The sequence below is a fragment of the Bubalus kerabau genome, chromosome 4, assembly GCF_029407905.1.
Source record: "Bubalus kerabau isolate K-KA32 ecotype Philippines breed swamp buffalo chromosome 4, PCC_UOA_SB_1v2, whole genome shotgun sequence".
NCBI lineage: Eukaryota > Metazoa > Chordata > Mammalia > Artiodactyla > Bovidae > Bubalus > Bubalus kerabau.
This window is the reverse complement of record NC_073627.1, coordinates 64,089,290-64,115,328: the sequence shown is the minus strand read 5'-3', so window position 1 is coordinate 64,115,328 and position 26,039 is coordinate 64,089,290. Positions and strand designations below refer to the sequence as shown.

The window sequence follows — 26,039 nt, the reverse complement described above, 5'->3', positions numbered from 1 at the left end:
TGAACAGAAATAATTCTGGCGTCTTTGATACTGCAATCTAGTGCTGCATTTTGGACTCTTGTTGACTATGAGTGCTACTCTGTTTATTCTAAGGGATTCTTAGCCACAGTAGTAGATACAATGGTCATTTGAATTAAATTACCCTATTTCAGTCCATTTTAGATCACTGATTCCTAAAATGTTGATGTTCACTCTTGTCATCTCCTGTTTGACCATTTCCAATTTGCCTTGATTCATGTACCTAACATTCCAGGCTCCTATGCAATATTGTTCTTTCAGCATTGGACTTTACTTCCATCACCAGTCACATTCACACGGATCACAGCTTTGTCTAGCTCAATGAAACTATGAGCCATGACATGTAGGGCCACCCAAGACAGACAGGTCATGGTGGAGAGTTCTGACAAAACATAGTCCACTGGAGAAGGGAATGGAAAACCACTTCAGTATTTTTGCTTTGAGAACCCCATGAACAGTATGAAATTTTTCCGCATTTGCAAAGTAACAATGGTGATTACCTTGAAGATTGCTGTGTGAAATGACATGATATTTATAAATTGCTAAGCATAAGACTTAACCCACAGCAAATGTGTGATCCATGGTAGATTTTATTAATATGTTTCCTTGGCTGGGTCTTGGTAGTTGCTGACTTATGGTCAATTGTGCTAACTGGTGAATGATGGGAATGTGAGTTTCTGCTTCTAGCAATCCTTATCTTAGGCTTTCTGGAACAAAAGAACTGGGATACTTTTGTGAACTATCACAGTTCCCCAGTTTTCACGTTCCAGAGAGCCTAAAACTGCTCTGGGGTCCTGTAGGGTGAATAAGGACTCCCCTAAAGGTGTTTTCATGTTAATTGATTTTCCTCAATCAGACATTTTAGCCTGGTGCAGGTGGCTATGGACCATGCCTGAGGACTGAACTCCTGTCCAAATACCAAATGACCGTTACATTTCAAAACATATGGTGCAGTGAGTTGTGGTTGTTCTGACATCACCATGGAAACCAAACTGCTACTGACGGAAGTGGGAACAAGTCCTTAATTGGTCTTGGAAACTGCAAAAAATGTTCTTGAGAGGGGAACTGTGGATCTCCACACTATTATATTTCTCCTACATTTTGCCCAGAGTTCTCTTCTGTGTATATTTACCTCCCTCTGCTATTTGTTAAGGAGGGAATTGGGTTTCAACATTTATTTTCCTGAAATGTTTAATTATCTTCCTCAGAAGGAGTGAAGGTGAAAATGTTAGTTGCTCAGTTGTGTCCAACTTCTGAGGTGAAAGGAATGTCCCTGTAAGCCTGTGGCTTACTGGGCAAAACCAGCTGTGCTTCACACACTGAAGAGCACAGCAGCATCACTGCCTGACCTTCCTAAGCACCATGGACTGAAAATGAAAAATGCATTTTTATTCCTTGATGACTTTATCAAGCCAACTGTCGGGGGCTTTTGGTGCTTTTTAAAATTCTTCTTCTTCTTCTTCACTTTTTAAAGTGGTATAAATCTAGCTAATCTTTATTACTTCTATCTGGTTTGAAGGCAAAGTACTCCAATTTTCATTTCATAGTTTGGGAAATCCAGTGAGTGGGAGAAAGGGCATTTTTGGATGGGCTTAAGATGTGGGAGACAGGCTAGTTCACTCCATTTTGAGTTCTGTTTGGCCAGAGTGAAACTCTGCTTGTGCCAAGGGACCCCCCAAGGGATGACAACCTGATTTCCCTTTTTCCTCTTTGTACTGATAACTGACTAAGAGACAAGAGTTAAGGAATAATAGAAAGTCTGTGAGAGATCACTGTATCCAAATCACTTATGTACAAGAACATTCTTCCAGGGAGGGCAGTTGACTTGTCCAAAGTCACAGAAGAGACTGGTAACAGAACAAGGCCTAGAAACTCAGCCTCTTATCTTCCTTTCTCACTGATACTCTTTCCTTTTTGCCCCAACAGACTATATGTACTTACCTATGTGCGGAATGCTGGGTATCTATTGCTGTCATTTGGTATTAACTTGGTGTCCTTTTTGTGATTGGTGCTAACGCCTCCCTGGGGAAAGTATGGTACAGGAAAACCTATAATTGGTAGGCCACACACATGCTCTATAGGCACTATTTATATAACAATCATTGCAGGAATTTTGTGAGTTGCTTTAATCAGCTATGTAGCATTTAAGGCCTCTTAATTCATAGAAGCAGTTATTGGGATCTCCAATTAACAGATCAGAGAAGTAGCAACTTGCCTAGGATCACACACAGCAAGTAGGCAAATGGTACACTAAAGATTTGAAGTCAGGCCTGGCTGATACAATATATCACCCTTTTCATTGCAGTTTAAATAATATTTTGACTCAGAGGGAAGGCAGCAAGCCATACAGAGAAAGACTACCATTTGCCCACCTTAAATATTTTCAGGAAGATCTGGTTTTATGCAAAAGTGATGCTTAGATACAGGGTCACATGTCATCATGGTTAAATCCATCATCATTTTGGTGTAAAATGTTTTAAAAATCCAATTAAGTGTATTATTTCAAATATGAAATATATGACAGTTTTTTTTCTTTTTTTCTCGTCAACGAACCTAGCTACCTGGCTGAAGTTTTTGACATATTTGTAAATGTTCCCATGTACACAGACTATGCATGCTTGTGGTTTCCCACTTTCTGGAGGCTATAACAGAAATAAGAGATGAAAGTTATTTTTAATTTGGCCTCTGGATGAACATCCAAGTCTTCCTTTCTAGCAGCTAAGCCTATATGCTTTCTCAACAGGGTATTAATTATCTGGCTCTAGGAATATAAACAGATGGGCTGTTCTGGCAGCTTCAGCTGCCCTGCTGGCCATAATACAATTGCTTGTGGACCCAGCAGGACTCAGAGCCTTCAGCAAAGAACGTTGTCCTCTTCAATAAACTCAGACAGGGGTACTGAGCAACTTGTTAAACACATTTATTGATTTCTTGACAGTAACCAAACACAGTGAGTGACCATTATAAACAAGAAAAGAAAGGCATTCATTTGTACTTTGTGAGATCCAGTTGCACCTGGAGAGAAAAGACACCCCTTACCCAAGAATTTACAAGGCAAAGTGCATTCCTTCAAGGGAGCATCATTGGCATGGGGGTAGAAGTTTTGAAATGCAGGAAATCTGTTGCCTGCTATCTCAGGATGAAGCTCACCTCCTATGCATGATCAAGCCATGGAGTGGAATTAAAATTATGCTTAGCTTATCAAATGCATTCCTGATTGCCACAAATTCAGTAAAAAACTGGCTGCAAATTAATAAAACATAGATGAAGGAACAAGTAAAAGCAAGAATGCAGTTGTATGAAGACAGAGCTTAGCCTATAAGGAAGGAGAATAGATCAAAGCAAGAAAAATGAAATTAACTTGTTAAACACATTTATTGAGCTTTTAACAATAACCAAACACAATGTATGACCTTTGGAAAACAAGAAACAGCAATGGATCAATCTGAACTTGGCAAATCCTAGTATAGATATATGACAAAAAGGAGCAATAATTCCATTTTTTAATTGTGGTGAAATATATATACATATACACACACATATATATGTATATACACACACACACACACACACACACATACACAATGTGTATCTCTTCAATATCTGTCCTTTTTCTTTTTGAGTTGCTGAGTAAATGGAAGAATCATAATCTAGAAATGCGTCGTTGGCTAACTTTATCCTGGCTCATCTGTTCCCAGCACCCTTAAAGGATCTTAGGACACTATCCAAGATCATTTGATGCAAAGAACAGTCCACTTGATGCTGTCAGAGCTGTGTTTTCTCCTCTCTCTCAGAAGAATTTTGTATGTACAAAGACTGAAAAGTCTCATTGGGTAGATTTATTTGTTCCAGAAAACAGTATCAAAATTGTACTCAGGTTAGTTGGTTATTTTCTTCTAAAACCTTTAATGAATGAGCCTTTTGTTTCTGAAACTTGACTTCCCGTCTTGGGTGCTGTGTGAGTGTGTTTGTATGTAGATATATTTACATGTATGTGTATTTGTGAGTGTAAGAGATGTACTCCTCTGCCAAGGTTTTGCAGACACTTTTCATGAAGGAAGGGCCAATCTGAAGAGTGAATGAAGCTTGAAGGAGGGAAGGAGAGAGAAGAAAGAAGAGGGACATTTCAGGTTACATCAATTCACAGTCGTAGCATTTCACTGAGGTGGAATTCTTCTTGGCTTGGTTCCCTACTTGAGGAGCCATTCATTTACTGGAAAGAGAGAGAAATAAATAAAACAAAATGAACAACACAAAACAAGGCATAATTGGATGAATTTTCACACGGGTTGGGCAGCTTACTCCAAAGGGGAAGGGGCAGTTTTTAAATGTCTGCTTACTTGTATGTATCCCAACTATCCTCTCCACCTTCTTATGAGCCTCTGAGCCTGAGATATCTAATAGTATTGTCATTAGCTGCATGTGGCTGATATATATCTAAATTAATTAAAACTATTGGTTGCATTGTCATACTAGCCACACTTCAAATGTTCAATAGCCACATGTGGCCAGTAGCTACCATATTGGTCAATGCAGACACAGAACATTTCCATTGTGTCAAGAAGCTATAGTGGATGGTGTTACTTTAGACCAGAGGTGGGCAAATGACAGCCTGCAAGCCAAATCCAGCTGTGAACTGCTTTTGTGAATATAGTTTTATTAGAACACAGTCACACCCATTTATTTACATATTGTCTGTGGCTGCTTTCACATTACAACATCAGAGTACAGCAGAGCACAAAGCCTATATTTCTCATCTGGCCCTTTGCAGAAAATGTTAGCTGATCCAACTCTTAGACTATAAGTTCTGTAGGGATAAGGTCATATCTTCATCACCTAGCTAAGTGCCTGGCACATAAGTGAAAGTGAAAGTCAAAGTCAAAGTTATTCAGTCGTGTCGGACTCTTTGCTATCCCATGGACTGTGTAGCCCATGGAATTCTCTAGGCCAGAATACTGGAGAATACTTGTCATTCCCTTCTCCAGGGGATTTTCCCAACCCAGGGATCAAACCCAGGTCTCCCATATTGCAGGCAGATTCTTTACCAGCTGAGCCACCAGGGAAGCCTAGCACATAAAAAGTACAGAATAAATAGATGTTGAATAAAGAGAAGGCTCAATGAATGAATGAGTTGAGTATTTCTGGATGGAAAGAAACAGAAATTATAGTTTTAGTACTCTGGGTATGTCTGAAAGAGAGAGAAAATTAAAGAAATTTGGGGGAATTTGGAGTGATAAGGTGGAGGCTAGTAGTGGTAGTTGCTTCTAAAAGTTGTATGGTAACATTCACAGTCCCCATATTCAAGTAACATATTATCAGTACAAAAGACTTCCCTATCCAGCCTCTCATTTTCTCCTCACAACAAATCATGATGTAGCTGGTATAAAGACTGTCATGGGAGCCAGGGCTAGAGAGGTAAATGATTTGACTTGTTAGTGTCAGAACCAGGCCTGGAACTCTGATGTCCTATCTCCTGGTTGAAGACATCTCCATGACTCATCTCCACTTTCCTTTCCATATTGGGGTTTTACAACAATGTTCAATAGATACTTAGTGTGTAGAGGGGAAGAGAGTGGGTTGGATGTGGGTTACAGAAGGTGGGAGGCACCCTGAATACCCCCTTTAGTAGGAATTCTAATCACTTCTAGACACAAAGCACTGGAAAAAGATGTGTTCAGACACATATCTCATTGGGCCCTAACCACCTGGTATCTAGAGTTATTTGCTCACCTTCTAGGGGAAAAGGGATCTATTTGTATATAACTAAAAGTTTCAGTGCTTCTAGTTGTCCTATTTTAACACATAACTTTGGGGAAATCAGCTTCTCTGGGTTCTTCTGTAAAATGGTGATAAAAATGCTATCTTGTCTGTACTAGACAAGGTTTAAAGATTTGATCTGTGTTTCTGATTATGACATAAAAATTTTTCAATAGAAAAGCACCATGAAAATATCATTTACAATCATGATTCCTATAAAGAGAGATAGTTCAAAACCTTTCAGAGTAGGTTTAAGTAAGAAGACTAGAGTGACTTGTGTCTACTGCCCTCTGAACTCACCTCTATACTGAAGCTTCTGGGCCCGATTGTTTGGACAGTCCTTCCCCTGTAAACTGAAGTTGATGTTGGTGCGGATGCAGCGGTTGTTGAGTGACTGGACAGGCCTGAAATTGTCACTCATGCTCAGAAAGATCTGAGATGGTTGATTCTGGCTGAGCAGGCGTAAGGAATGCATCTGAGGGGAGAGAAACAGCTGTGAGATCCACCAATCCTCTTACATGTAGTACGGAAGAAGTAAGACTACATAGACCATGGCCAGCCTGGGTAGTGCCAGCTGTCTAGGAAAGTGTACCTTAGCCTTCCACAGACCCTGACCCATGGGTTCAGTGGGCACAACCCACTGATGTCTCCATGCTTGGAAAGAGCCTTACTCTAAGCTCACTTGTTCCTGGTGTGCCTCTGGACAAGCCAGTGATTATTTTCTGTCCTATGACACACTGTCAAAGGAGAAAACCCAAATGGGTATTCTCCAGAGACTCTTCTCACTCTCAGACCCTGAAGGTGAGTAATTAAGGGAATTATTTTCTGATATGAGTATTATCAAAACTATAGTGACTGGTACAGGAGTCACAGCTAAACTAAGTTGGATTAATTAAGTTATTTTTCTGTGACTATCAGGACCAAGAGCTGGATTAAAATGCTTTCAGCCATGTTCCACCCAGGACTGGGAAACCAAAGAAAACTCTCTAGCATAGAGGAGGATGAACCATGGTGCAGGAGGGGGCAGGAGAGTGCAGAGTGAAAGGGCTTCTGCAGTTTTGATTCCAGTGAATTCTTGACATCAATTTCTGATCTTAAATTCCATAAGATGACCCAGGATGTCATGAGTAAATCCTTTTTCTAAGTTCAAGTTATCCCAAAGGGTTTGCTTGTCACTAAAATATCCCAATAAATACAGATAGCATCAGGCACTTAAAATTGTTCAAAGAGTTGTCAGGTTGTGAGTACATGTCCTATAAAGGAGTTTGGTTTTGCTTCCTTTGCTTGTGTTTCCTCTGAGCTTTTATAGACCCTCACAACCACAGGATAGACTAATGTAATTTACCCCCTCATTATAAAGAAGAGAATTCACTTCACAGAAGTGGGGCCACAGGCTTAGAAGTACGTAATGATCCATTAACAAAGCTGATCTCAGAAGCCAGGTTTCCTGATTCCCATCCAGTTTTGAGAAATGCTAGCTAGCCCAACAAGGAATATTGTGGGAAGCTTTAAAAAATCCTACATTCAAATATGCTTATGAAATGCTACACATCGTATTGCCTCCTCTTGGAGATAGACATATATTATCATTCTAAAGACCCTAAGAAGTCTCCCAGCAATGAAAGTGATTTGGCTCTTTTTAGGTACAGTTTTTTCAAACATATTCAACAATATCATCCATTTTGCTCATCTGCTTTTTGAATACTAGAGTTGGTGGAGCACACTTTGGAAACTAACCCTTATTCCTTTCTCACTCAGGCAGGTAGGGCACATCTATAATTATTTCAAGTTCAGTCTTTCCAGATACTAATTCCTTAAACATAGGTGTGATGAGCTGAATTGTCTACCCCACAGATGCAAATGTTAAAGCCCTAACCCTCAGTACTTCAGAATATGACCTGATTGGAAAATAGGGTCCTTAGGCTGTTCAATCACTCAGTTGTCTTCAACTATTCACAACCCCATGGACTGCAGCACACCAGACTTATCTGTCCTTTACCATCTCTCAGAGACTGCTCAAATTCATGTCCATTGAGTTGGTGATGCCATTCAACCATCTCATCCTCTGTCGTCCCCTTCTCCTGCCTTCAATCTTTCCCAGCATCAGGGTCTGTTCCAATGAGTCAGTTCTTTGCATCAGGTGGCCAAAGTATTGGAGCTTCAGCTTCAGCATCAGTCCTTCTAATAAATATTCAGGATTTATTTCCTTTAGGATTGACTGGTGTGATCTCCTCGCAGTAAAAGGGACTCTCAAGAGTCTTCTTAAACACCACAGTCAAAAGCATCAATTATTCGACACTCAGCCTTCTTTATGGTCCAACTCTCACATCCATGCTGACTGCTGGAAAAACCATAGCTTTGACTATATGGTCCTTTGTCAGCAAAGTAATATCTCTGGTTTTTAATATGCTGTCTGGATTTGCCATAGCTTTTCTCCCAAGGAGCAAACATCTTTTAATTTCACAGGTGCAGTCACCATCTGCAGTGATTTTGAAGCCCAAGAATATAAAGTCTTTCACTGTTTCCCCATGAAGTGATGGGATGGGATGCTATGATCTTTGTTTTTTGAATTTTGAGGATCATTATAGATGTAATTAAATGAGGTTATTGAAGTGGGCCCTAATCTAATGACTAATTGGGGTAGACCCTAATCCCGTTTGACTGATGTTCTTATTAAGGGGGATTTGGACAAAGAGACACAGACATTGGGAGAATGCCATGTAAAGATAAAGGGAGATTGAGGTGATGCTTCTATAAGCTAAGGAATACCAAAGCTTTTCAGAAAACTGCCAGAAACCAGGAGATAAGTATAGAACAAACTCTTCCTTACTTCATCTGAAGGAAATGTCTCGGCAGACAGCATGATCTTGGACTTAGAGCTTCCAGAACTGTGAGGTAATATGTTTCAGTTTAAGCCACCAAATTTGTGGTATTTTGTTAAAGCAGTCGAGGCAAATAATTACAATAAGCACTCCAAAAACCCAGCCAGTCTTCACATCATCTTCCCCACTAGCTAAAAGACCACAGAGAAACTCACCTGCATCCTGGTTATATAGACAGGTTTGTTCATTATTATCCAGTTTGCCGTCTCATAGCAGGGTGGGATAGTCATGGACCCATCATAAGTAATGAAACTAGAGGTCTCTGGATATAGTTCTTCTATATTAAGTCCTTGTAGTAAATATGCATCATCTGAAGAATAAAATAAGACTTAAGAATTAGGACTCTTGAGGAAGTGTTGGTTATTACTGATTATATATATATATATATATATAGTCCTTTTCAGATTCCAGTAGACTGTCAGGATAGGCTGCAGGAACAAACAGTCCCCCAAATATAATCATTTTAAACAAAAAATATGTTTATTTTTTGCTCTAGTACTAGTCATGGCAATATGGAGCCACCAAAATGTTTTAGGCAGAGGAATGGCATGATAAAATTTGCACTTAATAATGCTTCCTCTGATGGTGGCTTGGCCATACAATATGAAGTTGAATGTAATGAATAAGAAAAGGAAGCATTCAGCACATCCTTATTAAAGGTTAATGTGATTTGTTTAACCAAGCTTGCACTTTGACCATATTGGGTACTTTAGCGTGCTGCTATTATTGTATTTTATTTTATTAAGGGTGATGGGGAGGAGGGACTGAAGGAGACTACAGAATGAGGGGCATTCCAGGCATGGTTCTAGAGTAAAGAAAAAAAAATTAAGGTTTTTCTGGAACTATAATCAGCCTCTGTGTTGCATACACATTTGAGGACAGGGGTTGGGGGTGTGTGTCTGTGTGTGTTGGGGTAGAGAGGGAAGGCCAGAATCAAGAGGCTATGTTTATGGATTTAACCCATGTAGAAGGGTAACAATCTGCTTCCAAAACACTGTTGTGCTGATATCCCAGATTCTGCTGCTGTGTAGATTTTCTTTGAAAGACTTTCCAAAGTCAGCCTGAAATTAATTTAGGCTGTTTTTTTTTTTTTTTTTTTTTTTCCATTGTCAGTCTGGTTTAGTGAGAGTGTGCTATAAGATTTGGTCAGACATATGAAATCCAAACTTTCAAGGAAAGTAGAAGCTCACTAGACTATTACCATGCATTGGATGGGTCCCACACAGAAGCTGGAGTTCATTTAAGTAAACAAGCTATGTTGCTTATGTGCCCTGTGTTGTATTCACCTTGAAGATAATTGTATTTAGTATTATATTGACCTTTCTCTCACCTCCCAAGAAGCTAGATTTGACCAAAACATACCTAGGGATAATAGAGAAACACATGTTATTAAGCACCTTGTTTATACCAGTCTTTTTCCAGGCACCAGACTTATTACCTTATTTAACCCTCATCTCAACTCTCTCAATATCAGTATTAGTATCCTCATTTTATTGATGAGGAAATTACCTCAAAGAGGTTAAGAAACTTGCCAAAGTTATACAGTAAAGATATGGTAGAGCTAGGTGCCGAGGTCTGCTTAGTTCTATATCTCTTCACCAGAACATATTGATTCCTATAAGTATAGTGTAGCAGTATAGTCCTATATAGTATAGCATTTACTAGCAAAATTCACAGTCCTTTTGGCAATATTCTTCTGTTTCCTCCTTTTATGGATTACTGGCATTGATTTTCTCAGCTGGCTGAACAGAATGATTTTGCACAATTCCTTTTTTCTCCCTAGTCATCTAATGTATGTTCAAATCAAGCAAATGGACAGTGTGAGTACTGGCTGCCATTTTGTGGTGATTTTACCCCATGATTCCATGCTAACTCCTCCCTCTTTACACCTCTTGAACCAGTTGATGAGACAGATATGCAAGAGCCTCTTCCAGGGTAGAATTTAAAACTATCTTTAGAAATGATTCACAATGTTAGATCATGGGGATATGAGCTGTTCTTTAAAAAATGAGGATATCAATATGAATCCGCCACAGGTGTACACGAGTTCCCCATCCTAAAACCCCCTCCCACCTCCCTCCCTGTGCCATCCCTCTGGGTCATCCCAGTGCACCAGCCCCAAGCATCTTGTATCCTGCATGGAACCTGAACTGGCGATTTGTTTCATATATGATATTATACATGTTTCAATGCCATTCTCCCAAATCATCCCACCTTCGCCCTCTCCCACAGTGTCCAAAAACCAATACAATATTGTAAAGTAATTAGTCTCCAATTAAAATGAATAAATTTATATTTTTAAAAAAGCAAAAAAAAAAAAATAAGGATATGTTTCTCTCTTCTCTATTTATTCTCTGCCATGATCTCACCCAGGTTTAAATGCTATCTGGATCCAAGTTACTTCCACATTTATATCTGTAGTTATCTCTCTTGAAATCCACACTCATATATACAGCTGCCTACTCTATACTTCTTCTTTGAGGCCCATCTCAAGCTTAACATATTTGAAACTTCTGATTCCCTTCTCACCCATGAATATGTTTTATCCAAGCAAATGGAGTGATCCTTTTGTCAGGAGATCACATCACTCTCTGCTCAGAGTCTTAGATTGACTTTTCATTATGAAACATCCCCAAAGGAAAGACTAATGGGGAAGATTGACCCCATTTAGCATTAATCTCTATGTCTCCTCTGGTTTCAGTATGTACCCAATAATGGTGATGCCACTGTCTTCCTTTGAATGACAATGATTTCACCAGTAGTCCCATGCCAAAGGAGAAGCAGGAGTTTCAGGGAGCTTAGGATGCTATGAGCCTGAAATTTCAAATTACCCACAAGTTCTGTGCTTAGTTTATGACCCTTCCAAAGTGGAAACATTGGCAAAAGGCAAAAAATAATTCTCTTCAGACTGAACTAAATTTGGGATTAAGAGAACAAGCTGAAAAGCTTCATGTAATGTGAGAGTATTAGCGATACAACTAGTTTTAAGACCTCAGAGTTAAGCTTTCCTTGCCCATTAGGGAGGAAGACAATAGGACAGAAAGAGCCTACGAACATCCCTGGGATGACCTATGTTAAATCCTTTCTATCCCACTATGGATGAGTAAACTATTGTTCAGGAAATGTTCATTCCCTTCCCAGACCCAAATCCATGGGAGCACTTTGATGTTGGGTTTGGCCGTGTGACTTGCTTTGAACAGTGAACAGTGGATAGAAGTGACAGTGTGTGAGTTTCAAGACTAGACCTAAAACAACATCATGCATTTCTGATCCCCAACATGAGAAGTACTTGATCCTAGACAAAAGAAGGCCATGTTATCTGACCTTATCTGACCTGCAGATTTACTAAGTCACCAACCAATCCACAGATGCAGCAGTGAGAAATCAATGCCTATTGTTGAATGCTTGTTCATTACACAGAATTTGCTGACTAATAGAGCCACTCACTAAATGTGTATCATTGACAGAGGGCCTCACTTCTCAGAGCTTTGTTTTCCTCATCTGTAAACTGGGATAGCTATTAATACCTATTTTGGGAATAGGACTATGTAAGCACCAGGTGAGATGATGCATGTGAAGCTCTAGCAGAGAGCCTAGAGTGTGGAAAATGCTTAGCTAGCATTACTTCCATGTTCCTGATGCTGACGCAGTTAGCAGAGTGTGTACACATATGAGTGAGTGTGGCAGATTGAAGCTACACTGGAGTCTAATTCTGGGTAGCAGCAGAAGAATGGGTTGGTTGTGAGGGTGGTCAGGGGCCAAGGTCAGGTGTTCCTAAGTATTGTGGTTAGATAGTAGCTGGGGGGATTCATTTTTTTCTTGCTTGCTTAAAAGAATGAAAGCAGAGGACTCTGGTAGGTGCCCCGGAGCAGGAGGTATTGTCTACGAGAGTTCATGGGAAAATGCCAGCATAACCTCGTGTCTCCTGCAAAGACCCTGGAGGGACTTCTCAGGCTTATGTTTCCCACCCACTGGCTGTGTCCTCAGGCATGACTCCTGTTTCAGAAACTTCCTTGTTGCTCCCTTGTTTGGACAAATTTCCACAGGCTGGCTGCCTCTAGGTGATTAGCTAGAAAGAAGAGTGTTGGCATTTTCCTACTGAGAAAATCCATCCCTTTCAGCCACATGTCCTAGGCATTGAAGTGTCTAGGTTATTCTCACTTGTCCATGCAGAGGAAGAGCTGATGAAGGCAAATTTCTTGTCTTTGAACTTTTCAGAGTCCTTTAAGTCCTCTCCTTGCATTTGTGTATGCTGTTTGGAATGTCCTTCATTCTCTCCTTCCCTCTTTCTTTCCTTCCTTTCCCTCTCCTTCTTTCTCTCCCTCCCTTCTTCCCTCCCTCCCCTTTCCTCTCCCTTCTTTCCTCTATTCCTCCCTCCCTCTCTTTCCTTCTTTCTTTCCTCACAATGGTTGTTCATCTATTTAGTACTTACTTGAATAGCAATCCCTATTTTAAAATCTGCCATGAATTTTAGGCAGATTTTCTATGCTCCCAAGAGTTCTGTTCCTATTTTTAATACATTGTGCTTATTACACAAATCTTTAAGAAACACCATTATATGTCTGTCTCCCTGACTAAAGAGTGAGAGACTCATTGTTCACGTGAAAGGCCACCTTCCCATAGAGCAAACCCGTATGACTGGTTTTATCTTTGGAAGCAGCCACATCACTTAACATTAATCAGCCTAGAGCTATGAGGTGGGGTGGGGTGCAAAGTTTGACTAATGGTTGACTGCAGCTGGCAATCTCTTAGATGGTGTGTTGGGCTTTAAAATGTAATTTGATGGCTTTTCATGGTCTCTAAACTGCAAATTCAAGATATTTGAAAGATTTTATTTAATTTTATGCTCTTTTAGCAAAAAAGTTAAAAAACTAATAATCTTTATGAGCGGTTATAAAATGTATTTGCAACCCAACACAGAAATATCTCCCTTTGCTAAGCAATCTAAGTTTGAGCTTAAAGGACTCTATGGGTACTTATGAGGAAGACTGGGATGGTTTTGGAGATAATTCTTCTGGCTGATTATCCAGGGTTCCCAGCATTCCCAAACTCTTCATAGGGGGGTGTTCTGTGTGGAGGGCTGGTGTCTGGCCCATCTTTATATCCCAAGAGCTTCACTTGGTGCTGTCATGGGGCAGGCATGAAAGAAATACTTGCTGAATTGATGAGTAATTGAAAAAGAGAAGGATTCTCCACACTCTTCCTCCAGCAGTCCTAGGTGAGATCTGTAAGGCATTCACTTTGTCTTTCCACATCACCATCCATAGCAGTGTCCTACACCAAGTGAGGACAAGCCAAAGGGATGTGGGGTGTTAGAATGTTTGTGTACTGATTTTCTCTTTTGCAAAAATCAGATTTAAAATCCTAGATTTAGAAGGACCTTAGAAACTGAATTTCAACTTCTTTACAAAGGAAGGAACAAAGTGAGGAAGCTCTTTGCTTAAGGACAAAATCCCACTTTCCTGCTCACTTCTAATTAGTTAAACTTTTTCCTGTTATTTTCTTTAATCCCTTTGTGTGTAGTATTTCCTTAACTTTCACCAAGTCCTGCAACCTCTAAGATTGCTGCAGAAGACAGTGGCATCCTTTCCACTCTACTCTTTTCAACTTTGCACCATTATCTCTTTTCTGCTTACAGATTCAGGGAATTATACACTCTAGAAACCCAAGGAAATTGGGCAGAATTCTATAGCTCATTGTGTCACACATGGAAATGAAGAAAAATGCCACCCTGTCTAACCTGAAAGGGAGACCCAGTGACACAGAGGGGGAGATGTGGTCCAGCTGAGGGCCTTGGAATGTGTTGAAGTTGGATCAAACCACCTGGTGAATGCTTTCTCAATCACATAATTGGCAAAACCCTAAATGTGGCCAGCTGATATGTTGGAGTCCGTCAGCTAGTAGAGTCTCCCAGCTCATTACCAATCCATAGGATAATGATGACCATCATCATCATAATCATTATTTTTTTGGACAGGAATGGATGAAAAAGGCACTCTGGGGGTTTCTGCTTGAAATGAGTTGTTTCTTAGCCAATCCTGACTCTTCAGAGTGATTTTCTACAGAATTGAATGATCATGAAACTGAAAGAGGCCCTTGGAGATCATTAGTTCTGGCTTTCTGCCTTCAAACAGGACTAACCTTTATAGAATAGTTGCTATATAGAAAATTCAGCCAAACTTACTTTTATATGTTATTCTTGTGATAGTATCTCTGTTGAGCATTCGATTAAGAAATGGGTTTGATGAATCAGAAACCTGGGGGGGGGAAAGAAAATATTAGTAAAAGGTAGGCAGAAGTTAACTTCGGTGGAAAAGGAGAAAAGGTGAGGGAAAACATATTGCACACACATAGACATGGGACAACTAGTCATTCTTAGGGAAGCATTTCAGGGTACGTGAAAATGAGAGAACGGAGGAAGGATGGGAGGTAAAGATAGAGAGGTAGGCAGGGGATAGCTCATGCCAGGTTTTGAATGTCATATTAGGGCATTTAAAGTTTATTTTCTAGGAATAGGGAACCATCAGAGGATTTTAGTAGAGAGTAGGGAGTGACATATTAGGAAGGGGATAGTTATCCAAGTACAAAGAGAAACAGAAAGAGTGCCAAGAGTATTTGTTCTGATGCAACCCATGAAAGGAGAGTCAAAAAATAGATTGTCCTGTTAGGTAAGGAATCTGCTATGTCCTTTAATTGAGTGTCTTGGGTCCCTGGTACCTGGTGAGTCTGGGCGGAGCTAACATTAGGACTAGACCCTTTTGAGCTGATTGAAAATAATTGAAAATTTTCCAAAATGCACACAGACAATTTGTGGACTTTAGTGTGCTGACTATGTGGGTGAGAGGATAAAATATGTACTTGGTATATATGCACTTAAATTGGAAGTTAATGGTGTGTGACTGAGAAACAATCATAGCCAAATCTCTGCTCCCTGTGGTTATAGGAAAGGTGGGGGATTAGTAGGGGACAGAGATAAGTGAAACCTACAGATAAACAAATCTCTTATTTTAACAAACTATTCCAACCCTTTTATGACGCAGATTTTGGTCGGTTGACATCTCAAGGGTTCAGCGGATGTAGATATGGGGCTTCTCAATTTCTGTTACTGCTTACCTTGCAGGGAACTGGGAAGGGGAGGTAGAAAGATCAGGAGGAGGGGAAGAGTGCCAGAGGCTTTGTTCATGTCATTTCTAGGTATCAGTGCCCAGAAAAGTTTGGCTTGTGTCCCATGCATAATCAGTTTGGGAATAAGTGAATGGCAAGTCACAGCTTGGATGATTCACTGTGGAGCATCTTGGAGTTGATTATGTTGGACAAAGATAGAAATGCTGTAGCTTATTTTGAGATCCAGCCTGAAAGTTTCAGGTTTGCTCAGGGAAAGACTGGAAGCATCCCTAAGAGCCAAACTGTCCTGAGAAGATGCAGGAGCTAGGGACAATCCTTTTACTGATCGCAGGATCTGGGGCATAAGTTCCTCTCAGTAACCCACAGGGCAACAATCAGGACCTGTGTCAGTAATCTAAGTGGAATGAGTGTTTCTACAGAAGCCTGTGAAACATTCCAGTAGTTTTCAGTTAGTAGGCTCACTTCTGGCAAATCAATCACCCTGTAAGCTGTAATGTGCCCGCATTGCCAGGATGACATTCACTGACTCAAAAACTTTGAGCAAAGTGAGACAATGTCAGTGGCCGAGGCTGAGGCACTCACCAAAGGTCAAGAACTGTTGGGCAGTCCGTGTTGGTCATGAGAGTTACTTACAGAAGGCCTAGATTTGGGAAATCTACAGGAGATGTGAGCCCTTGGATATGCATTGCCTAATATTGTGAAATGCCTTCAGGCTGCATAAGAGTAAGTATGTCCCAGGTTGAACACAACAAGAAGTTATCAATGTCGTAATTGTGGCTGGTTGAGGGATATAGATATTTGTCCTATGTTTGTGGGCAGCATGGGAATGTAGGGGAAATTTTTTAAATGTTGTTTTCTGTTTTCTCCCTTCCAGCTTTATGTGAACAAGGTCATTAGTGTCGATATTAAAGTCAAGAAAGACTTGGGATCCTTTCCTGAATGTACTATTATGAGCTACATGAATGAGGATGTAATGTCAAAAATTATTTGTACCATTTTCCTCATTTTCCTTAGGGACACTGATGTCCACTCCACAGGTTTATTATTAGGGTTAAATGATAAAATATGTATGTAAAGTACATGTCTCAGTGCCTTGCATTTAGTAATCTACTATTTATTATAACAGGGTCTGTGATGATGCCAAGAGGTATAGAACAGGGATTGGAAGGATCTATCTGTACCAAGACCAATTTCCTTTGGGAAGTTTTATTAGGGATTAAGAAAGCCTAACATCATACTTACCTGGTCAAAAGCCCTTTTCTATATTTGCCAGTGACAAGCTAAAGGAGGTGGGATTGGTGGTCAGTGGCAGCAGCATATCCAGGGTTCAGCTCTCCTGGGACCACAAAAAAGGCTTAATCTGACCCAGGTGAGGGAGAGGAAGTTAGGAGGCTGCATGACCAGACAGAGCAAAGTGACTGTTGTAAAAGATGATGCTCATGAGGAAGGAGAGGGAGTGGTGTCTGGGGCTGCCCCTGTGCCCATTCTGTGTGATGATAATGTCTTCATGAGAGCTGTGTTAAAACTCCCTAGTGCCAAATGCTGAATTTCTATTGACTGTCATTAGATTCGAAGTTCTGACTGGGACACTTCCTCTAATGGTTTGGCTAAAACTTCCCAAGGAGTTACACAATGACTGCCAACTTTTAGAACTGCCACACTGCAACACCCCCCCCCCCCACCCCTGCCTTTTTGGGAAGGACAGTTTTTTTTTGTTTGTTTTTTTTGTTTTTTAAGTTAGAAATGTTTATTGTTTAAAACAAATATTAAAACAGCAAAAGCTAATTGATGTAAAAACTGGTATCTGAAAGTGGGTGTTGCCCATTTTAGGTTTTGTTTTCATAATAATTTGTACATACTTAATATTGGCTTTGAATTCAGGCTATAGATGGAGGTTGGAAAATAATGAGGCAACTGTTAGTAGAGACTGAAAAAAATGGTGAACCAAGTTATGACATAGAACATTTGGCAAATTTTTCATCTATAGGAACTTGTACAGAAGACCCTTTGTAATATCTCTAAAAGTTCTAAGCTAAATATAAGAGTCCTCAGCAAGACAAATAGGCTGTTAATAATCCTAAGGACATTATTTTTTTCCCTACAGGAATTTGCTGCAACCAGAGTAGAGAAAGCCCTGTCCTGGGGGAGGTGGGGGGAAATTAGATGCAATTCATTACTTCAGAAGTACTGAATTTTAGGATGTATATAGAGTACATATGCATCAGATTCATAGAAAATTCATCAAGTTTTAAAGTCCATTATACCAATAAAATAACTACCTGCTTGGACAAAAAGAATTGCAATAGTTCAAATAGAAGTAAGATTTCTGGACTTCTAACATTCTATGGATAGAAATCAGAATTATAATAACAGATATTTCTTACCCAAAGAGGTGAAAACCCTACAGGAAGAGCTGAGGCATTCAGAGGATTGTGAACAAGTTAATTATCTCAGGGAGCAGAAATGAAATCTAATCAAGGAACATCCCCAGGCCAAGAGTAGGAGAACATTTTTAAAATTAATTTTTATTGGAGTATATCTGTTTTATAATATTGCATTAGTTTCTACTGTATAGAAAAGTGAAGTAGCTATACATATGCATATATCCCCTCTTTTTCGGATTTCCTTCCCATTTAGGTCAGGAAGCAAGAGTTAGAACTGGACATGGAACAACAGACTGGTTCCAAATAGGAAAAGGAGTTCGTCAAGGCTGTATATTGTCACCCTGTTTATTTAACTTGTATGCAGAGTACATCATGAGAAACGCTGGACTGGAAGAAACACAAACTGGAATCAAGATTACCGGGAGAAATATCAATAACCTCAGATATGCAGATGACACCACCCTTATGGCAGAAAGTGAAGAGGAACTCAAAAGCCTCTTGATGAAAGTGAAAGAGGAGAGTGAAAAAGTTGGCTTAAACTCAACATTCAGAAAACAAAGATCGTGGCATCTGGTCCCACCACTTCATGGGAAATAGATGGGGAAACAGTGGAAACAGTGTCAGACTTTATTTTTCTGGGCTCCAAGATCACTGCAGATGGTGACTGCAGCCATGAAATTAAAAGACGCCTACTCCTTGGAAGGAAGGTTATGACCAACCTAGATAGCATATTGAAAAGCAGAGACATTACTTTGCCAAGAAAGGTTCGTCTAGTCAAGGCTATGGTTTTTCCAGTGGTCATGTATGGATGTGAGAGTTGGACTGTGAAGAAGGCTGAGCACCAAAGAATTGACGCTTTTGAACTGTGGTGTTGGAGAAGACTCTTGAAAGTCCCTTGGACTTCAAGGAGATCCAACCAGTCCATTCTGAAGGAGATCAGCCCTGGGATTTCTTTGGAAGGAATGATGCTAAAGCTGAAACTCCAGTACTTTGGCCACCTCATGCGAAGAGTTGACTCCTTGAAAAAGTCTGATGCTGGGAGGGATTGGGGGCAGGAGGAGAAGGGGATGACAGAGGATGAGATGGCTGGATGGCATCACTGACTCGATGGACGTGAGTCTGAGTGAACTCCGGGAGTTGGTGATGGACAGGGAGGCCTGGCGTGCTGAAATTCATGGGGTCGCAAAGAGTCGGACACGACTGAGTGATTGATCTGATCTTATCCCATTTAGGTCACAACAGAGCCCTCACTAAGTAACATTCCCTGAGCTATACAGTAGGTCCTCATTAGTTATCTATTTTATATATAGTAACAATAGCGTATATATGTCAATTCCAATTTCTCAAATCATCCAACCCCTCCTTCTCACCTTGGTGTCCATATATTTGTATTCTATATTTGTGTCTCTATTTCTGTTTTGCAAATAAGATCATGTATACCATTTTTCTGGATACCACATATATGTGTTAATACATGATATTTGGTTTTTCTCTTTCTGTCTTACTGTACTCTGTATGATAGTTTCTAGGTCCATTATCTAGATGGTAATCTCTAGGTCCATTATCTAGGTCCACTATCTAGGTATGATAGTCTCTACAAATGACCCAGTATTGTTCCTTTTAATGGCTAAGTAATATCCCATTGTGTGTCTGTGTGTATATATATCTATTCCTCTGTTGATGGATATTTAGATTGATTTCATGCCATGGCTATTGTAAATAGTGTTACAATGAACATTGGGGTGCATGTGTCCTTTTGAATTATGGCTTTGTCTGGGTATAAGAACAGTAGTAGTGTTGCTGGGTCATATGGTAGTTTTATTTTTAGTTTTTTTTAAGGAACCTCCATATGGTTTTCCATTGTGGCTGTATCAATTTACATTCACACCAACAGCAAAAGGGTTTACTTTTCTCCACACTCTCTCCAGTTTGTATAATTAAAAAATATATATTTTTAATTGGAGGATAATTGCTTTACAATTTTTTTGTAGATTTTTTTAATGATAGGCTAGCTGGTGTGAGGTGATACATCGTTGTAGTTTTGATTTACATTTCTCTAGGAATTAGTGATGCTAAGCATCTTTTCATGGCTTTGTGGGCCATCTGTATGTATTTTTTTGGATAAATATCTGTTTAGGTCTTCAGACCAATTTTTAATTGAGTTTTTTATATTGAATGTATAAATTATATTTTAGAGATTAATCTTTTGTCAGTTGTTCCATTTGCAAATATTTTCTCCAATTCTGAGAGTTGTCTTTTCATCTTGTTTATGGTTTCCTTTGCTATGCAAAAGCTTTTAAGTTTAATTAGGTCCCATTTGTTAATTTTTGTTTTATTTTTATTACTCTAGGAGGTGGCTCAAAAAAGATCCTCCTGCAATTTATGTCATAGAGTATTCTGCCTATGTTTTCCTCTAAGAATTTATATTATCCTACCTTACCTTTAGGTCTTTAAATCATTTTGAGTTTATTTTTGTACATGGTGTTAGAGTGTTCTGATTTTATTATTTCACATGTACCTGTCCAGTTTTCCTGGCACCATTTCTTAAGAGGTTATCTTTTCTCCATTGTATACTCCTGTCTCGTTTGTCAAAGATAAGGTGTGTGACAAGGTTCATAGGTGTGTGAGTTTATCTCTGGTTTTCTTATACTCTTCTATTGATCTGCATTTCTGTTTTTCATGCCAGTACCATACTGTCTTGATGACTGTACCTTTGTCTATAATCTGAAGTCAGGGAGCCTGATTGCCCAGCTCTGTTTTTCTTTCTCAAGATTGATTTGGCTTTTCAGGACCTTTTGTATTTCTATACAAATTGTATAATTTTCTGTTCTAAGTTCTGTGAAAAATGCCATCAGTGATTTGATGGAGTTTCATTGAATCTGTAGATTGCTTTGGGTAATATAGTCATTTTCACAATATTGATTGTTTGAATCCGAGGATATGACCTATCTTTCCATTTGTTTGTGTCATCTTTGATTTTTTTAATCTTATTTTATAGTTTTCGGCATACAGATCTTTGGCCTCCTTCAGTTCAATCGCTCAGTCGTGTCTGACTCTTAGTGACCCCATGAATTGCAGCACGCCAGGCCTCATTGTCCATCACCAGCTCCCGGAGTTCACTCAGACTCATGTCCATCGAGTCAGGGATGCCTTCCAGCTATCTCATCCTCTGTCATCCCCTTCTCCTCCTACTCCCAATCCCTCCCAGCATCAGAGTATTTTCCAATAAGTCAACTCTTCACATGAGGTGGCCAATCAGCTTTAGCATCATTCCTTCCAAAGAAATCCCAGGGTTGATCTCCTTCAGAATGGACTGCTTGTTATTTCTGCTCTGACCTTATAACTTTTTTTCCTCCTACTAACTTTTTCTTCTTCCTCTAGTTGCTTTAGTTGTAAGGTTAAGTTGTATATTTGAGATTATTCTTGAATCTTCAGAATGGACTGATTGGATCTCCTTGCAGTCCAAGGGACTCTCAAGAGTCTTCTCCAACACCACAGTTCAAAAGCATCAATTCTTTGGTGCTCAGCTTTCTTTACAGTCCAACTCTCACATCCATACATGACCACTGGAAAAACCATAGCCTTGACTAGACGAACCTTTGTTGGCAAAGTAATGTCTCTGCTTTTCAGTATGCTATCTAGGTTGGTTATAACTTTTCTTCCAAGGAGTAAGCGTCTTTCAACTTCATGGCTGCAGTTACCATCTGTAGTGATTTTGGAGCCCAAAAATATAAAGTCTGACACTGTTTCCACTGTTTCCCCATCTATTTCACATGAAGTGATGGGACCAGATGCCATGATCTTCATTTTCTGAATGTTGAGTTTAAGCCAACTTTTTCACTCTCCTCTTTCACCTTCATCAAGAGGCTCTTTAGTTCCTCTTCACTTTCTGCCATAAGGGTGGTGTCATCTGCGTATCTGAGGTTATTGATATTTCTCCCAGCAATCTTGATTCCAGCTTGTGCTTCTTCCAGCCCAGCGTTTCTCATGATGTACTCTGTATATCAGTTAAATAAGCAGGGTGACAATATACAGCCTTGACGTACTCCTTTTCCTATTTGCAACCAGTCTGGTTTATTCCTAGGTATTTTATTGTTTTTATTGCAATGGTAAATGAGATTATTTTCTTGATTTCTCTTTGATGGTCCATTGTTGGCATATAGGGGTTCAGATTTCTGTGTATTAATTCTGTCTCTTGTGACATTACAAAATTCGTTGATTAGCTCTAAAAGTTTTCTGGTGGCATCTTTAGGTTTTCTATGAATAGTATCATGTCATCTGCAAACAATGACAGTTTTACCTTTTTTTTTTTTTCAATTTGGATTCTTTTTTATTTCTTTTTCTTCTCTAATTGCTGTGACTATTATACTTCCAAGATTATGTTGAATAATAATGGTGAGAGAGGACAATCCCTTGTCTGGTTCCTGATCTTAGAGGAAATGCTTTCAAATTTTCACCATTGAGGAGTTTGTTTGCAGGACCTTTGTCATATATAGCCTTTATTGTGATGAAGTATGTTCCCTCTATATCCATTTTATGCAGACATTTTTTTTTTAATCCTAAATGGGTGTTGAATTTTCCAAAAGTTTTTTTCTGCATCTACTGAGATGATCACGTGGCATATGGTTTTTCTTTTACAGTTTGTTAATAAGTTTTAGCACATTGATCAATTTGCATATACTGATGAATCCTTACATCCCTTGGATAAACCCTGCTTGATCATGGTGTATAATTCTCTTAATGTATTGTTGGATTCAGATTGCTAGTATTTTGTTGAGGAATAGCACATCTATATTTATTGGTAATATTGGGCTGTTTTTTGGCATATCTTTGTCTGGTTTTGGTATCAGGGTGATAGTGGCCTTGTAGAATGAGTGTGGGAATGTTCCTCTCTCTGTAATATTTTTGGAAGAGTTTGAGAACAATAGGCACTAGCTCATCTCTAAGTGCTTGATAGGATTCATCTGTGAAGCCATCTGGTTCTGGACTTTTGTCTATTGAAAGATTTTTAATCAGAGTTTCATTTTTATTACTTGTGATTGGTCTGTTAATATTTTCTGATTCTTTCTGGTTCAATCTTGGGAGGTTTTCCCTTTTACAAAATTTGTTAATTTCTTCCAGATTTCCCATTTTATTGGCATATAGTTGTTTGTAGTAGTCCCTTATGATCCTTTATATTTCTGCAGTGTCAGTTGTATTAATTTAATTGATTGAATTTTATTTAATAATCTCTCCTTTTTCATTTATAGTTTTATTGATTTGAGTCTCTTCCCTTTTTTTCCCCTTGGGGAATCTGGCTAAGGTTGATCAATTTATTTAAAAAAATCTTCTCAAACAATGAACTTTTAGTTTCATTGATATTTGCTATTGTTTTCTTAATTTCTATTTCATTTATTTCTGCTCTGACCTTATAACTTTTTCTTCTCCTACTAACTTTTTCTTCTTTCTCTAGTTGCTTTAGTTGTAAGGTTAAGTTGTATATTTGAGATTATTCTTGAATCTTGAGGTAGGATTGCATTTCTATTAACTTCCCTCTTAGAATTGCTTTTGCTGTATCATATAGGTTTCAGGTTGTTGTGTTTTCATTGTCATTTATTTCTAAGTATTTTTGAATTTCTCTTTGATTTCCTCAGTAATCTTTTGGCTACTTCAGATCAGATCAGATCAGCTGCTCAGTTGTGTCCAACTCTTTGCGACCCCATGAATCGCAGCACGCCAGACCTCCCTGTCCATCACCAACTCCCGGAGTTCACTCAGACTCACATCCATCTAGTCAGTGATGCCATCCAGCCATCTCATCCTCTGTCGTCCCCTTTAGTAGCATAGTATTTAGTATCCATGTGTTTGTGGTTTTTACTGTTGTTGTTGTTGTTGTTTTCCCCCTGTAATTGAAATTTAATTTTATAGTGCTGTAGTTGGAAAATATACTTTATGCAATTTCAATATTTTTATATTTACCAAGACTTGAAGGAGATCAGCCCTGGGATTTCTTTGGAAGGAATGATGCTAAAGCTGAAACTCCAGTACTTTGGCCACCTCATGTGAAGAGTTGACTCATTGGAAAAGACTCTGATGCTGGGACAGATTGGGGGCAGGAGGAGAAGGGGACAACAGAGGGTGTGATGGCTGGATGGAATCACTGACTCGATGGACATGAGTTTGAGTGAACTCCGGGAGTTGGTGATGGACAGGGAGGCCTGGCGTGCTGCAATGCATGGGGTCACAAAGAGTCGGACACGACTGAGCGACTGAACTGAACTGAACTGAACTGTTTTGTTACTTAATATATGACCTATCCTGGAGAAAGTTTTGTGTGCACTTGAGAAAAAAAAGTGTATTCTGCTGCTTTTACATGTAATGTCCTAAAAATATCAATTAATTCTCTGTTTTAATGTGTCATTTAAGGTCTTTGTTTTCTTATTAAATTTTTTGTCTGGATGATCAGTCCATTGGTATGCTTGGGATATTAAAGTACCCCACTATTATTGTGTTACTATTGATTTCCCTTTTTATGGCTGTTAGCATTTCCTTTATGTATTAAGGTGCTCCTATATTAGGTGCATAAATAGTTACAGGTGTTATATCTTCTTCTTGGGTTGATCTCGTGATCATTATGTAGTGCCCTTCCTTGTCTCTTGTAACAGTTGTTAATTTAAAGTCTTTTTTTTTTTCCTGATATGACTATTGGTATTCCCCCTCTCTTTTTATTTATATTTGCATGGAATATATTTTTTATTCTCCTCATTTTCTGTCTGTATGTGTCCCTAGGTCTGAAGTGGACTTCTTGTGGACAGTACATATGAACTCTTTTTAGAATCCATTCAGCAATCTGTGTCTTTTTGCTGACACATTTAATCCTCTTACATTTAAGGTAATTATCAATATGTATGTTTCTCTTGCCATTTACTTAATTGTCTTGGGTTAGTTTTTTTTTTAGTTCTTTTTTCTTTTCTTGTGTTTAGCATCTAGAGAAGTTTTTTCAGCAATTTTTATAAAGCTAGTTTGTTAGTACTGAATTCTCTCAGCTTTTGCTTATCTGTGAAGCTTTTGATTTCTCTTTTGAATATGAATGAGATCCTTGCTAGATAGAGTAATTTTGGTTGTAGGTTTTACCCTTTCATTACTTTAAATATATCCTGCCACTCCCTTCTGGGTTGCAGAGTTTCTGCTGAAACATTAACTGATACCTTAGGATTCCCTGATATGTTATTTCTTGTTTTGCCCTTGCTGCTTTTATTATTTTTATTTTAATTTTTGTTAGTTTAATATATGTCTTGGTGTGTTTCTTCTTGGGTTGTACCCTGTATGAGATTCTCTTTGCTTCCCAGACTTGGGCGACTATTTCTTTTCCTGTGTTAGGGAAATTTTCAACTATAAATCTTTTGAAATATTTTCTAGGACATTTTCTCTATCTCTTTTTCTTCTGAGACCCCTATTACTTGTATGTTATTGTGTTTAGTGTTGTCACAGAGGTCTCTGAGACAGTCTTCATTCCTTTTCATTCTTTTTTCTTTATTCTGATTTGCAGAAGTTATTTCCACCTTTCTATCTTCTTTGTCACTTATCCTTTCTTCTGCCTCAGTTATTCTGCTATTGATTCCTTCTAGTGATTCCTTCAGAGAAGGCAATGGCACCCCACTCCAGTACTCTTGCCTGGAAAATCCCATGGAAGGAGGAGCCTGGAAGGCTGCAGTCCATGGGGTCGCTGAGGGTAGGACACGACTGAACGACTTCACTTTGACTTTTCACTTTCCTGCATTGGAGAAGGAAATGGCAACCCACTCCAGTATTCTTCCCTGGAGAATCCCAGGGATGGGGGAGCCTGGTGGGCTGCTGTCTATGGGGTTGCACAGAGTCCGACACGACTGAAGCG

The 26,039-nt window shown here is 39.2% G+C and overlaps 1 protein-coding gene across 1 annotated transcript in view; it reads right to left on the bottom strand.

Annotated features, from left to right (window-relative positions):
* Positions 1-3,908: 3,908 nt before the first annotated feature.
* Positions 3,909-26,039, bottom strand: part of CA10 (carbonic anhydrase 10) — an 841,230-nt gene continuing 819,099 nt past the window's right edge. The window contains exons 8-11 of the mRNA XM_055577599.1: positions 14,842-14,914; positions 8,813-8,967; positions 6,076-6,250; positions 3,909-4,231 (exon numbers count right to left, since the gene is read on the bottom strand). Of these exons, the coding sequence (XP_055433574.1) occupies positions 4,209-4,231; positions 6,076-6,250; positions 8,813-8,967; positions 14,842-14,914 (426 nt within the window). The 3' untranslated portion in view covers positions 3,909-4,208. The remainder of the gene's footprint in view (positions 4,232-6,075; positions 6,251-8,812; positions 8,968-14,841; positions 14,915-26,039) is intronic.